General features: G+C 35.2%; 1 protein-coding gene across 2 annotated transcripts in view; it reads left to right on the forward strand.

The window, feature by feature from the left end:
- Positions 1-7,207, forward strand: part of DPYD (dihydropyrimidine dehydrogenase) — a 1,007,953-nt gene extending 1,000,746 nt beyond the window's left edge. For both annotated transcript variants that reach the window (XM_051993281.1, XM_051993280.1), the window contains exons 22-23: positions 2,287-2,427; positions 5,489-7,207. In XM_051993281.1, coding sequence (XP_051849241.1) covers positions 2,287-2,427; positions 5,489-5,659 — 312 coding nt within the window. In that variant the 3' untranslated portion in view covers positions 5,660-7,207. The remainder of the gene's footprint in view (positions 1-2,286; positions 2,428-5,488) is intronic.
- Positions 7,208-15,288: the final 8,081 nt, after the last annotated feature.

Genomic DNA, 15,288 nt, shown 5'->3' on the forward strand with positions numbered 1-15,288 from the left:
GACACTTTTAGTAAACATTGTAAAGTCCCATATTCATGCCTGTGATATAGAGATCCTGTTTGGTCCTTGCAAGTTATGGCAAGACAACTATGAATCCTACTAGGGTTTTCCAAGACAAACAGACTTTGGCTATGGCCTTGGTAAGGAACTATTATTTACTGTCCAAGAACCAGTTTAGGTAACCAGAGACCTACCACTACTAGAGGTAGCTACTAGGTGAAAAAGTTAGCCCTGGAGAGAAAGGTAGAAATTCTCTCTTTTTTAATAATCACATTTTTATATAATTCTTTTTCCTAAAGAACCAAGGTTTAAATCCTATTAGAATAAAAGCTCCTTGAGAGAAGGGATTATTTTAGGCAACTAGGTGGTACAGTAGATAGAATATTGGATTTGAATTCAGGAAGATCTGAAGTCTGTCTCCGATTCTCACTTAGCTTTAATACCCCTATGCAAATTATTTAAACTCACATAGCTTCAATATCTCCTCATGAATCAAATGAGACAATATATTTAAAGTGCTTTGCAAATCTTAAAGTGCTATATAAATTTTGCTAGCTTTCATTTATATATGTGAGGGGTGGTGTGAGGGCATTTTATGGTTGGTTATTGTCTTTCCTACTCAAAGAGGACCAAAATGTCATTACTTTGTCAGGTTCAAAGTATAGTGTCTGCCTGTGGCTGATCAAGTCAATGTATGATAATTATATAAACATATATTTGATAAATATATAAAGATCCTTACAAATCTAGAAGACCATATAAATATCAGCTGCTATTATTATTATATTTATCTTATATTTAATCCTTATATTTAAATCCACAGGATTTAACTTAATGCTTGACATATAAGAGGTGAGGCTAAGTTCTTTTCAGGACTAAGCCCCCTATGAGGTATTCTCTCTCTTCCTTCATGGTACCTTTCCTTTAATGGCACCTTTCTCTATATGCTAGCTATCTCTGGTCAATCTGGCCAAACAGTGGCTTCCTCCCATCCCATGGAGTATTTCCTTTCTCGTGGTTAATTGTGGGTTCCCCAGGGGAACTTGTTTTTTCTGCAGTAACTATATGCTTCTCTTCCAACTTTATTTCATATTTTCATGCCCGATGCCTATTTTACCCCTTATTTTTGTCTGTAACCTATTCTCCTAAATAAGTCTGCCTTTTGCCAGAGAGAGAAAGGTAACAGATAGTTAATAAGTATTGATTGATTTTTAGTTTGAAAGCCACATTGTTTAGAGTTCAAAAGAAGTCGTAAGAGATTGAGTCAAGACCAGGAGAGATCAAAGAATTCCATAAAAAATAGAGAATATGCCAAGATAGCTATTTTCCCTTTTTAAGTTAAAGTCAAGTATCTTGGAATAGAGACCTTAAACATAAAATATCTGTTCTTAAAAGTTAAAAACAAAAACAGAAAATCTTGACAGTGCCCTGCATTGACAAACATTGTTACAATCATTGTTTTGTTTTATGAAACAAAGTGTATTTTATTGTTGACGAAACATCGTCTGTGCTCTACATATTAAGCACACTTCCAATTAATATGAAGAACAAAGCAATATATAACAGCCTAGAAATCCTCAGCCGTGAAAGAAGAAAAACCTAGTTCTTTAAATGTAAAAGTGCATCTGATCTGACTATTGGATCAGCCTAATTTATTATCATAAATTAGAATATTTTAATAGTGAAATATATTCTTTTAGAATTGGATAATTAAGCAACAAGATGTGACAGGTGGGTGTATTGCCAGATAGCTTTGCTAAATGAAAATTAGAATCTAAACAGAGCGAAAAAAATTTATAATATTCACACTTATAGAATTTCCTCCCTTACTCCCATCTATCTAGTTTTTCTATATACTTAAATGTCCACTAAAATGTTCAGGTATGAAAACATTAGCCTATGGTTTTTTTATCTTTCCACTTGGTTCCTTAAAGTACCCAAGTGAAAGTGATACAAAAGAAGTGTCCTTTCTCCTCCAAGGGAGACCTGGTAGCCTGATGAAGATACAGTAAAATATCTATCCAATGCAATGAGCGACTCCCACCCCAATATTCTAAAATAAATATATAGGTGGCCCATTTTTCAGAAGACAGAGACTTAGCTGTAACTACATTCTAAATTTTTATGAGCATTAACATTTTATCTGCTTCATGTAATCTGAAGTACTACATCCCAAACTCCTGTGTTACTAACCAGTGACATATTAAAACTCAAAGTGATGTTCATTTAGATGTGGAAATACTCCAAAATGTACATTGTAAGTGATTCAATGCTTGATATTTCTAGGACATAATTGGGAAAGCACTGCAGTACATTGGAACATATGGTGAACTTAGCAAAATAGAGCAAGTCGTGGCTCTGATTGATGAAGAAATGTGCATTAACTGTGGGAAATGCTACATGACCTGCAATGACTCTGGATACCAGGTAGGAACATGGATCAAATTATCCAAAAGATCCAAGGAAGCATCATTTGGGATGTGTTGACAAAACGAATCCTGTCACTAAGCATGTGATTAAAAATGTATTAACTGTATTAAAATATATCAAGTATTTTTTTCACCTCTGGTATATCTTCCTATCCTTTTCAGCAATCATTTAGAATTCATAACTTAAAAATATTAAGTAAGCCATCATTCAGTGTCTACAGCATGGTAATTTAATAGCAATAGCAGGTAGAATCATTTTATAGGAAGGAGAAACACAAGCCACAAGAAAGGTATAGATAGCTGCTAGTATTGAAAAAATACAGTATGCTTTATTGTTGAACCTCAATACTATTTACCTAAAGATTCATATCAACTGTCTTCTTGGCTTAACCGTTATCACTAAGAGAGAGTTCACCATTCAATTTTTACTGAGCTCCTAAAAGAGGAGTATACATGAGCCTAAACATACCTGTCTGTTGGACAGGTGAATTCCATGTAATTTTTTTGTAATTTTCAAACATAGATAAATGATATTGCTGCTGTGCTCTCAGGCCACTGCTGCTTTTTGCAGGTAACCAAAACTCCTGAAACAGTGTTCCGATGTCTGCCAGAGAACTAATTCTATACGAAAGTCCTCAGGGATTTTGCCTTCAGATAAGGAACAGACTGGAGTGAAGCAAATAGCCATTGAAGAATAATATGAATTAGTCCTTTTATTTTTTATACCAGTAATGGTATGATAAAGGAAGCATGGTAAGATGGACAGAGAAGGCTGACTTCAAAGACTTTAAAGTCTTGTCCCTGACCCATACTGGCTGTGGGACCATGGACAGGTCATATGGCCTCTCAATATTAGTGGTAATCAGATACAGTAGGAGAGAGCCCTGGCTAAACATTCAGAGAACCTGGAGTCAAGTCCTGCCTATATCAGACCTGTATGCCCTCAGCCAACTCACTTAACCTTTAGTTTCTTTCTCTATAAAATGAGGAAATTGGAATAAATAGCATCTGGGATTTCTTTAAACTCTAGGTCTATAATACTATGCTCCTGTCTTAGAGAAGTTATGAATTTCCCTGCTGGAAGTTCACCCCATTGATGAAATCACAAGTCTAGAATATTATATCTCTAGGGAGGAAAAAAAAGTTTACCCTGAATAGATTCACCATATGAATGTGAGATATTTATGTCTCTATATTGTTGTTGTAACATTCATTTTCTAGTATGGCTTACTTGCTTAGGATACAGAATTTTCTTTAGAGATCAAGTTTGGAGTTAGTGTTAGAATGCCCCAAAGTATGGTAATATCTACAAGGTGTTTTTTAGTTATTTTACCTCAAAATGTTAGATACAGCTTACTTCCTACATTATAACTATATTAGTAATAACCAAAATAATGATTAAATCTATAAGTTGCTTTTCATTTTCTGCTGATCATAATTTAATATACTTGTGTGTATCTTTTTGTTAACTTAATGTTTTTTTAGATTAGTTCTGTCCTCAATTTCTAATCCAATCTTTCACTTTCTAGCCTTTTGCCGAAAAAGGTCCCTGTTTTGTGTGTGTGTGTGTGTGTGTGTGTGTGTGTGTGTGTGTGTGTGTAAATAAACCACATAACAATGTCACAGGTAATTATGAATTAATTAACCAGTGTGCATATGGACAGGCCTAGAAGACTTCTAACTAAACTAATAAAATAAAGGGTTCTGTGCCTTGAAGGTGATCCTTTTCTGTTCTCATCGAAAGCTAGAACATTGCAATAACTCACATAATGGAGTCTCAGTAATAATGGGGAAAATATAAAACTCATGCATAAAATAACTGGATTTTCTTAGAAAGTCCTTCTTTTGTTTCTTCCATCTCAAAAGGATTAAATGTCAGAATTTTATATCTTCAGTTCCATGTAAGGTTTTGTGTGTCTGAAATTTTCAAAGCATAAGATTTCTAAGACACAAGTATCTTTTTAGTCCCTTCAAAGATGTCACTTGGATTTCTTTTTATGTAAAAGGGGGAAAAAACTGATGGAAAAATTTCTCTCTAAACCCCTGCTACAAATTTCATCTTGCAAAATATGGAAACTACTTCCATGGAAGAAGTATCTTAGAGAAAAGGTTAAAATATCTACAGGAATGAGTTTCAGTGCAGCATAATCAGGCTCAGACATATTTTGAAAGACAAAAAAATTAAGCAAAAAGGATCACATATGTTTTTAGTAAACAGATAATACGATGACAAGTAGCTTTCTTTTGGTACTTTACTATTCATGTAAGATTACCTTATAGTCACTAAATCAAAAACATTGAATTGTTTACATAAGTAGGATTTGGCATATTTCTCTTACTGTTGGGATAGATTTATTTAGTTTATAACTAATTTTTGTTTTCTTCTCCTCCCCCCCCCAAAAGACAAATCTTGATTCTGAATTGGGCTGGGGGTCTTTTATTCTTTTTACATTGAAAAAAATGTCACAATTTTTCATATTGAAAATGCTTATGAAATCTAGAGTTTGGGAATATAGAAAAGACCATGGTCTATATATTCAAAAAGCCCAAGATATCTTTTTTCAATATAAGTACATAATGTCACCAAATAGCCAAGCAAATGTGGCCCAGCAATGTGTTTTCCATTTCTATTTCTTTCCATTCGATTATGAAGAGAATAAAAGGGATGCTGAGGAAAGAAAAGTGTGTGTGGGGGGGGAGGGGTGTCACATTAAAGCATCCGAGCCACATCACAGAGACAAGAACCCTCCAGAACCAAGAAGAACAAATACCATTGGTGAACTTCAATGTGACTGAGAAATGTTTCCTCACAAGAAGAAAAATACCCTAAAGAAATTTTAAACCTTGTATTTTTAAAGCAGAGGGATCTTTTCTCTCTCTCTCTCTCTTTCTCCTCCACCCCCCCCCCTTTTTTCCTAGCAGCTAATCTGTTGCTATAGTCACACTACAATACTCTGACGAGGGTTTCTCTAGCCATGATACTACAGCAGATAGGAAAATGGGGAGCGTGCTTGACCTTTCCCAAGAATGACATTGATACCATTTATTTTTGTTTGCAGGCTATACAGTTTGATCCCAGTACCCACCTGCCCACTGTCAATGACAGTTGTACCGGTTGTACTCTGTGTCTCAGTGTCTGCCCGATTATTGACTGCATCAAAATGGTTTCCAGGACAACACCTTATGAACCAAAGAGAGGCTTGCCCTTAGCTGTGAATCCAGTGTGTTAAGGTGATTAGTTTAACAGTCATGGCAAACAGAGTCACCAGTGGAAGTGGATATGTTTTCTAATTAGATCATTATTTTTAAATCTCTCTGCATAAAAATAACAGGGATAATAATAGTAACAATAATAATGATGACGATGATAATAATAATAACCTTGATGACCAGGCTGCCCGTAGTCATAAATCCTAATGAATATTTTTCAGAGAAAAGTTTTGTGAGATGTAAGCTATCCGTTGGTTAATTAGATGTTTTCTGTCAATTCTGTCCATTGTCGAGAAACATTAACTTTTCTTTGGCAATTAATGCTCCAGTTTCCAAATTACCCTGTGCTGGGCTCTGTCTTTAATTCCTAATTGTAAGTGAAATTAAGTATTTTGGAACAAAGTGCAATTTAACATACAAGAAAACCGTTGCCGGGGAAACATTTTATAATTAAAAATTACATTTAATTTTAACACTGTTTCTTCGAAAATGTAATTAGCTCCATAAAGCACAAATGAAGCAAGTTATTTTACTATGGAAAGAAAAGAAAGAAAGCTTTAAATAGGGTTATAAAAGGTGGATTAAGTACTCTCCAACAATATAAAACCTAGCTTCTGCTTTGTACTAGGCACACACACTGATACAAAGCGTGAGTATTTGCTAACCACCACCATTACTCCACTCCTGCTTAGAAAAATGTCTAAAATCTGTACCAACGGATACAAAATTTTCCTTTAAATGTTCAATCTATGTTCTTAAGCTCCAAGTTGTTAATATGAAGTTCTGATCTAAAGCCATGGTTCTGCTGCATAATGAATTCACTTTACATACTTTTAATTACTTCCAAAATTATATATTGAGAGGCAATGTGGCCTGCAAATTGGGAAACCTGATTTTAAATTCTGCCTCTGCCACACACTGGCTGTGTGATCTGGAGGTAGTTACAACCTTTTAGGACCCCAAGAAACTCTCTAAGACTAGGAAAAAAAATAAGATGCTTGTCTATGTCAAAAAATGAATATTTCTATATCAAGAGTTCTTTATACTAACAAATTTATAGATATATACAAATACAAAATTAAAATATACTCATTAATATTTGAGCAAAACTTAAATTACTTAGTGGCTCATGCATTGAATTACCAAAAATATTTTCAAATATTTTTGAAAAAATATTTCAAAAAAAATTAATCAAAAATTTTACAAATGAAGTAAATTTACAATATGATTCTTTTCCTACTCCAATTTAGTAGTTATGTTCCAGTGCTATATATATACAAAAATAAATTGCACATAGTGCTCAGTAATATTTTAGTATTAATCTTTACTTTCTAGAATAGTCTTATAAGTCTATTTCTGTATTGAATTTCTATATTACATTAGTACAAATGAAGATAAATCTATCAACAAGGTGATAATGAGCTATGACATGTCTGCCTAATCCCATGCCAAATAGAAAGATCTAAAAGATGATTCAAAATTCTGATTGTATGTTTTATAAATCCTTGTTTAACCAAGTCTCTGTGTATCAAATGAAATACAAATGAAATAAAAACAATTTTAAGCAATTCAGCTTTTTGTCAACTCTTTTGCAAAAACCCGATCACATTCCCATGAATTTTGCTGGTAAGCAGTCTTTCCTCATTTCTGAAATGGATCCAGAATGTCAGGTAAGGGAAGTAGTATTATATTAAATCAAATGCTACACTTCTATGCCAACCCTCCAAACAATCAGTGCTCTCTTGGCCTCTGCCAATGATGACTCTCTTAACGCTTACTGAATTCCATCCCTTCCCAGCTGGCCAAATATGTTCATGTCAGATAGTACTATGGGACAGACCATGGGCACAAATCAGTGAGAGGGAATGGGCAACCTGCCCTTGGCAGCTCTACCCTGGCTTCCTCCTTTTCTGTTATCATTAGGATGGGGATGAGTTGGGGACGAGTTGGGGCTAGGGGAATACTCTCTAAGCATGGCTATAATATACAAGCATTTTATTTAGCAAAACTTACAAGTTCCCTTGGAAGAAAACTTCACCAGATGTCATCATAATCCATTTTCCTTGCTTCAGATGAATGTTTTTACCCTGGGAGCTCATCATATCTTTGGGGAACATTAGAAGGAGACGTTCAATGCCTATTTGCCCTGAATCCTCTTCAGAAAGCTGACTGACAGGCAGCATGAGCTTTAATGGGGCTTAGAGAAAAGGGTAATATAACCTCTACACCCTCTTCTGATCATGGTTCAAACACATAAAAAAGAGTGGACACATTTCAGGAAGCTCTTTGCTAGAGCTTCTGCAGGGGATACCAGGTCTTGGAGTCATGATGCATGTTGCCAAGATGGTGTATGTACTTCTTTGATTCTCCCTTGCATTTCCCTTACTAGTCAGTTTTAGGTAGTATTTTTTAAAAGATCTTTAGTTTTTGTTATTGTTGCTTTTTACTCATGGTGCAAATGAGTTTTTAATCTATGTTCTAAATATAAACTATAAAAAATTTTAAAAACAGAATAAAACCTCCATCATTGCTCAAGGGAAAAAAAAGTTTAAAATTAAAACAACTACTATGTGTCAGGAATACATAGATCATAGGAGTTAAGCAGATCAGAATAGTTAAATGGTCCAATAGGCAATATCAGAGGCAGGACTGGTTCCAAGATCTACTGAACCAGTCCAGCATCCTATTATATCATCATTAGAGTTATTCTATCAGGTCAAAACTCATTCTTATCTTGTACATTCAGGAAAGATATTGGGGACACAGACAAAAGTCAAATGGACCTTGCCTTCAAAGGGCTTACGTTCCATTTGAAGAGAGAATATATACACATATAGGTATGTACAGAGTATGTTCAAAATAAATATATATGCTGGTTTGGAATGCAAGTGATTAGTACTTGGGAGATTGAGGGTTTACAAAAGCACACTCCTCCCATCCTTAAAACTCTCAGATGTTTAGCCCAAAGAAAGCTAAAAGGAACAATTTTCAGCAAAAAGTGCAATTAGTGAACATGACATTTCTGAAGTAGTACTGGAGGTGAGATTGAAAAAAGGTTATGAATTTGATTTTCACTTAAAACTAGGTGGTACAATGGATAGAATGTTAGATTGTAATCAGAGAGACTTGAGTTCAAATCCAGCCTCAGGCACCTCGTAACTTTCTAACCCTGGAAAAGTTACAATTTTTGCTTCAGTTTCCTCAACTATAAAAGGTAGATGATAATAGCACCTTCCTCATAAGAATATTGTGAAAATCAAATGACATATTTGTTAAGTGTTTAGCATAGCTCCTGATACAAAATAGGCATAATATAAATACTTCTTTCTTTCCCTTTCCTCAGATCTGACAAACAGAAATCTCAAGAAAGAAAAGGAACTAGGCAGATAAACACTAATAATAGTAATGATAACATTTATATAGTGCTAACTATGTATGTGGCACTGTGCTAAGAACTTTACAATTTATTATCTCATTGATTCTTACAAAATCCTGGGAAGTAGCTGCCATAATTAGCTTCATTTTGCAAATGAACAAACTGAGGCAGACTTGCCCAGAATCACACAACTAGTGAATAAGTACATGAAAATGGACTTGAATTTTGGTTTTCCAATCTCCAGACCTGGTGCTTTTGCATGACCGGAAGGGTACTTAAGACACTCTTCCTATCCCCAAAACCAAAATACTTCTTCAAACACTTTTAAAAGACTTCAAAAACAATAACTGCTATAGCATTTCATATGTAGTATCTCATTTGAGCTCCATAGAAATCACAGATATTCTTATATCTAGTTTAAAGGTAAAGAAACAGAATTGAGTTAATGCAAAGCCTTTTAAATTGTGGATTGTGACCCCATGGAAAGTCACATAAGTGAATGTGGAGGTCACAAAATTATGACTTATTATCAGTAAATGTTTGGTTGTATATAACTATTTTATATACCTATATACTATCATCTCTAGTCTTTACTACTACAACACCTCTTCTCTCTTCTGTCTCTTTGAATCCAAGGCTCAACTCAAGTGCTACTTCTACATGAACTTTTCCTGATCCTCTCAGCTGCTAGTGCTTTCCTTCCCAAATAAACCTGCATCTATTTTGGATATACCAATGTATATGTTATCTCTACTGGCTAGATTGAAAGTTTCTTGAGAACAAGGATTGTTCCCCTTTTGTCAATTAATAAGTGCTTGTTAATTAAGTGATTAGAAGAAGGTGATAGGATAAGAAGTAGAGGCAATGAGTCTAGACCATCTTGTACAAGGAATTTGAGAAAGAGAAGGCTATTTATAAGATAGTAGCTTGGAAACATAGTAGAGTCTAGTGGAGGTCCTTTTTTTAAATGATGGGGAAAGAAACATATTTGAAGACAAGCAAATAAGGAGAGATGGAAGAAGGAATGATAATGGAAACAATCTGCTAGAGGAGATGGGATAAAATATATGATGAGCCTGGTGACTTTGAACAATCCTCTCTCACTTAAATCCAATTTACTTGTATATCATGGCATCACCCCCCCAATGTCTTGCTCTCCTTCAAAAAACCAAGGACAAACAACCTCTGTGAGTAGAAATAGAACCTGCCCTACTGGGAGACCCAACTGGAACTGGCAGTTGGGCAAAACAGCTTTTTTTTTCTTTCTCAAAAAATAGATTAAACACAGATGATGGGTTGAAGGAAGTTAGAGAAACAGTAGTATTGATGTAGGTACATATGAAGGTTCACACTGAAAAAAATTGAAAGCAGCTAGCTGGAAATGAAAGATACTTTGCAATGCTGGTATTAAATCACCTGGGGAGCAAAGACAAAATATTCTAACAAGATGCAACAAAACTCTGTGTGTGTGTGTGTGTGTGTGTGTGTGTGTACGCGTGCTCACACACACACATATATGTTTATATGTACACATATATGTAAATATGTGTGTGTGTGTGTGTATGCTTGTAGGTACCCACACTTTGTCCAAAGGATTATTCTCTGTGGATAGTATTCTTCAAGACACAATAAATTCAAGCTGGTTGCCACGAGACAAATAGGTAATAGAAAACCCTGAAAATTCAAGGACTTTGTCCTTTGCAACCCCATGCCTGGACTAACTCCAGAGGAATTTGCTCTGAATCAGTGTGACTATTTGAAATGGCATCCAGTAGCAGGATGAGGAATTCCCTGTTCTGAACCCTCTGTTTTAGAATCGTGTGACAGATGGTACTTGGGACGTGGTACTTGAAGATACAACAAATGAGGGGAAAATTATGCCCCCAAAGCCAGAAGATGAGAGGCTAGAGAGCTGAGATCATGAGAAATTGGGGAGTATGTTGAAGATATTGAACTGACATCTCCCTCAAGAGACATCTGGCATATGGAGTCAGCCCAACTTTTTTCTTCAATGCAGGCTATGATATACATGAAGAACATTTGGGAAACTCATTTTTAGAGCTATCTGATCATGTGAGTAGTAACCAAAGATGATCAATAAGGCTTACCCCATTAATATATACCTCCTGATGGGGAAATGATAGATTTAGCCTTAACCCCCTCTTATTTTTCACCAGAGTATCCCAATTTTTCAAAATACCACAACAACTTTATATCCTACATGTAGGATTTTCCTTATCTTATTCATCTTCAGGAGCAAAGCCAATAATAAGTTCATGAGATAGATGGGCAACTTCATAGAATAGAAAGTCAAGTTTAATTAACCAGGACTAAAGTAACCAGGCAGCAGATCCAAGGATATGGAGTCAGAAAGACCTGAGTTTTCATGTAAGCAAATGTGTTTTTGGAAATCAAGTGGGAAGCAGAAATTCTATTTTATTCTATACATTCTATTCACTAAATATGTATCAAGCACTTACTATATGTATAATATTGTATTACTCTGTGGATACAAAGACAAAATGGAAACAATCTCTGTTCTCAAGGAATTTTCTTTTTAATGGAAGAAAGCAATTTGTACATGAGTGAATATAAAATATAGAAAAGGTACAAGATAATTAAGGGTGAGAAGTGGCACTAGCTTTTGTGGGGATCACAAAGGCTTTATAGAAAAGGCGGCATTTAAATTGTACATAGAAAGATTTTAAGAGGTGAGAAGAGGAAGTGAGGGATGTCAAATATAATAGTCATGGAAATAGGAGAAGAATATTATGTCAGAGGAAAAGCAAACAGCCTCATTTTGGGGTGTACCAGAGGTTAGTCACCAAGAACTGATTAGGTTCTTGGACACTAGGACACAAAATAAAAGTCCAAAAGAAAAGTCTAATCCCTGCCCTCAAGAAGCTCACATTCTAATGTAAGAAACAATATGCAAACACTCATGTACATACAAGATAGATGGAAAGTGATCCCAGAGGGAAGCACCAGCACAAAAGGGGATGAGAAAAAGCTTCTTACAGAAAATGGGATTTTTTGATGAGACTGAAAGAAAGTCAGGAAGATGAAAACAAAGAGTATTCTGGGGAACAGTAATCATGGAGTAGGGACATGGAACTCTTCCCAAAGTACCTCAAGGAAGCTAAGTGTGAAAGAGATAGAGAGCTGGGCTGGGTCTGGAGTTAGGAAGGCTAAAGTTCTAATACTTCCTAGTTGTATGACCCTGGACAAATCACTTAATATCTGTCTACCTCAATTTCCTCAAATATAGGAAAAAATGGAAATAATAGTATTATTTCTCTGCTATTCCTTCCAGGGTTGTACTGAGGTTCAAATGAACTAATATTTAGAAAAGCACTTAGTATATTCCCAGGCACATAGTAGTATTTAATAAATGCTTGTCTTTTCTCCCCCATCCCCTCCACCTTATCCCCCTACTTAGGCACTACTAATCTTGGTTTATATAACAGACACAGGGAGTGTTCTATTCACGTTTTCATGCTTTTAGCTACCATACTAGACAAATTATTTGCTGAGATTTGAAAGGGTTAAAGACACTGCCATAGCAACACACTCCTACTGGTTTATAAGAGCTCCTACCCATTTCTATGGCACCAAAGCACTTTTCTCACAACTACCCTGGCAGTACAATTTTTATTAGCCAACTTGCTGAAAGTTAAAACCCTATATAACTTACATCCTGGTCTTTCAGCTCTAAATTCAGAACTTTACCATGTTAGAAAGAGTTTATTCCATAAAATTGATTCTATTAATAGGAAAACTATTAATAAGCTTCTATTCCCTCCCCTCCAACATTTCCTTTGACCATCAGTTCCCACTACGTGGAAAAATGAGAACCATCTCCCATATAAAAATTTGTTAGAGTGCTGAAAAATGTGTCACCTCTGAGTCTTGACTCTTATTAGTTAATCTAATACCTCTAAAGTCTCTACCTTAATGGTTTCAAAAATTGCCAAAGACATCTTTAAATTGTTGGCACATGCCTAGCTTGATAACACATACCTTACTGTTCCCTCAGTGTACATTAGCCTTTCATTAACTGATATATAGTATTTATAAAGGACCTGATACTGTTTTTCATTGCATCCATATTTACTATTCCTCTAATATGTACCCTAACCTGCTCTACTATAAAAGAAGCCAAGTCATTTTGTCACTGGTAAATAGCCTATGGGAGGGCGTCATATTGATTTATGTATCTCTATATAGTTATTTATTTATTGGATTTATATAGTGGCTTTCAATGTACTGCATTCTGCAGGCTCTGAGCAGCTCTCTCTGTATTCCAGTCTTTTTATGTCCCTGCCTTCTTTCTTACACTACCACTGATGAATCAAGCATATGTATTACTAGCATTTTTTTTCCTATCATTTGCATTAATCAACATCTGGGTCAAGGCTTCATCTCTCCTAACTGTAATTTTCCTTCCTGTGCTTCAATTGAAACTGAGATCTACCTGTTTATTAATAGTGTTTGTTTATTCATCTAGCCATGTTTTCTATGGTATCTGTCTCCATGGAATCTGAGTGCTCTGCCAGAGATATAAGACCAAAAAATTTCCCACAAAACAAAACAAAAGTATTGAAAGATTGAAGATTAGGGAAAGGGTTCTGAAGCAAGTATATACATCCTTTTTTTTTTTTGTCTGCCCAAGAAGAATAAGCACAAGAGTGGATGATAAGAGCCCTTCAATTCAATTTGTGGTTCTGCTTCTAACTTTAGGTAAGAATCTTAACCACCTTTTGTTCTCATTGTTCCAGCCCAACAATTGTTGAAAGAAGGGAGAGAAGAGAAACACAGGAGAGTCTGAGTGGTCTCCTGATTGTCCTGTGCTGGTTTGACTTGGAGTTCAAGTCCTACTGCTTCTTTTTCAACATGTGTACTACTCAGGAGGGAGAGTTTCAAGGGGGAAAAAAGTGATTAAAATCATCAGAAGCTTCACAATAAATGAATATTAAAAAACAAATGAACAAACAAACAAAAAACAAAACAGGATAGTGTCTATGCTCTGAGGATGATGGGGGCCTCTCATGTCTGCCATGACCAGGCCCTTTATAATGTCAGAGTGATAATAATAAAAGTCATAATGTAGTTTGTGCTTTCTTATTTTCCTTACTGAGACTAAATTAGTGGTTGAGAGCTTCTTGAAGATAGCACTCTTACTACCTATATTTTCCTTCCCTCCTCTCTGCTAAAGCAGTGTGATATAACAACAACCACAATAATAATTGAAAATTCATTATAAAATTGGCCTCAGAGGCAAGAAGACCATGTTCAAGCCTATTTCTGAAACTTTTTCTATAACCTTGGGAAAATCATTGACATTCTCAATATTGTAGGCAATTCAACTACACTCTAAGTTTCAAAGAAGGTGCTAAACTTGCACAAGATAGATTTGGGTAAATGAAGAGTTTTTTTGTCTGTTTTTTTAAAAAAAGTTCCCTAATCAAAAGGTCACAAGTCCAATCCCTAACCTTAACCCTAACAACTATCTGAGTTTGGACCAAATGTGATTCAGGCCAGACAGATGGTTTCAGGGTTTGAACAAAATGACACATAAAGATGATCTAACACGTAACCAATAAAAGTTCACTTTACAATAACATAGAAAGGATATTCAGCAAAGATAAAGCATTAACACAGGTGACCTCAGCTCTCTTGCCTCCCCATTCTCAGGGTCAAAAGAGTGCGTTTATTTTCCTGGCAATCTGACAAATCTGCAGAGCACTAAATTGAGTATGTATTGGGTTTAAGTCTTAGTATGATGTTACCATTACTATTATGGCTGCTGCTAAAACTAATAATAATAATAATAATAACCATAACAATTTGAGGGGCCACCAACAAAAGAAAATTTAAAAATATTGAAATATTAAAGATTAGGGGAAAAGTTCAGCAACATCAAAGTAGGTCAGTGAATAAAGTGCTCAGTGTAGATTAAAAAAGACCCATCTTCCTGGGTCTGGCCTCAAACACTAACTAGTTGTATGACTCTGGGCAAGTCACTTAACCCTGTTTGCCTCAGTTGCCTCTTCTATAAAAGGAGCTAAAGAAGGAAATGATCAACCACTTTAGTAGCTTTGCCTAGAAAACCTCAAGTGAGATTCCCTCAGCTATGATTGAAAATGGACAAAGTATAATTTTTAGATTTGCAAAGCACTTTCCATATATTATTTAATTTTGTACTCACAAAAATTCTGTAAAGCAGGTGGGATTATTGTCTTTATTTCACAGATGAAGAAGCTAAGTCTGAAA

The sequence above is a fragment of the Antechinus flavipes genome, chromosome 4 (genome assembly GCF_016432865.1).
Source record: "Antechinus flavipes isolate AdamAnt ecotype Samford, QLD, Australia chromosome 4, AdamAnt_v2, whole genome shotgun sequence".
NCBI lineage: Eukaryota > Metazoa > Chordata > Mammalia > Dasyuromorphia > Dasyuridae > Antechinus > Antechinus flavipes.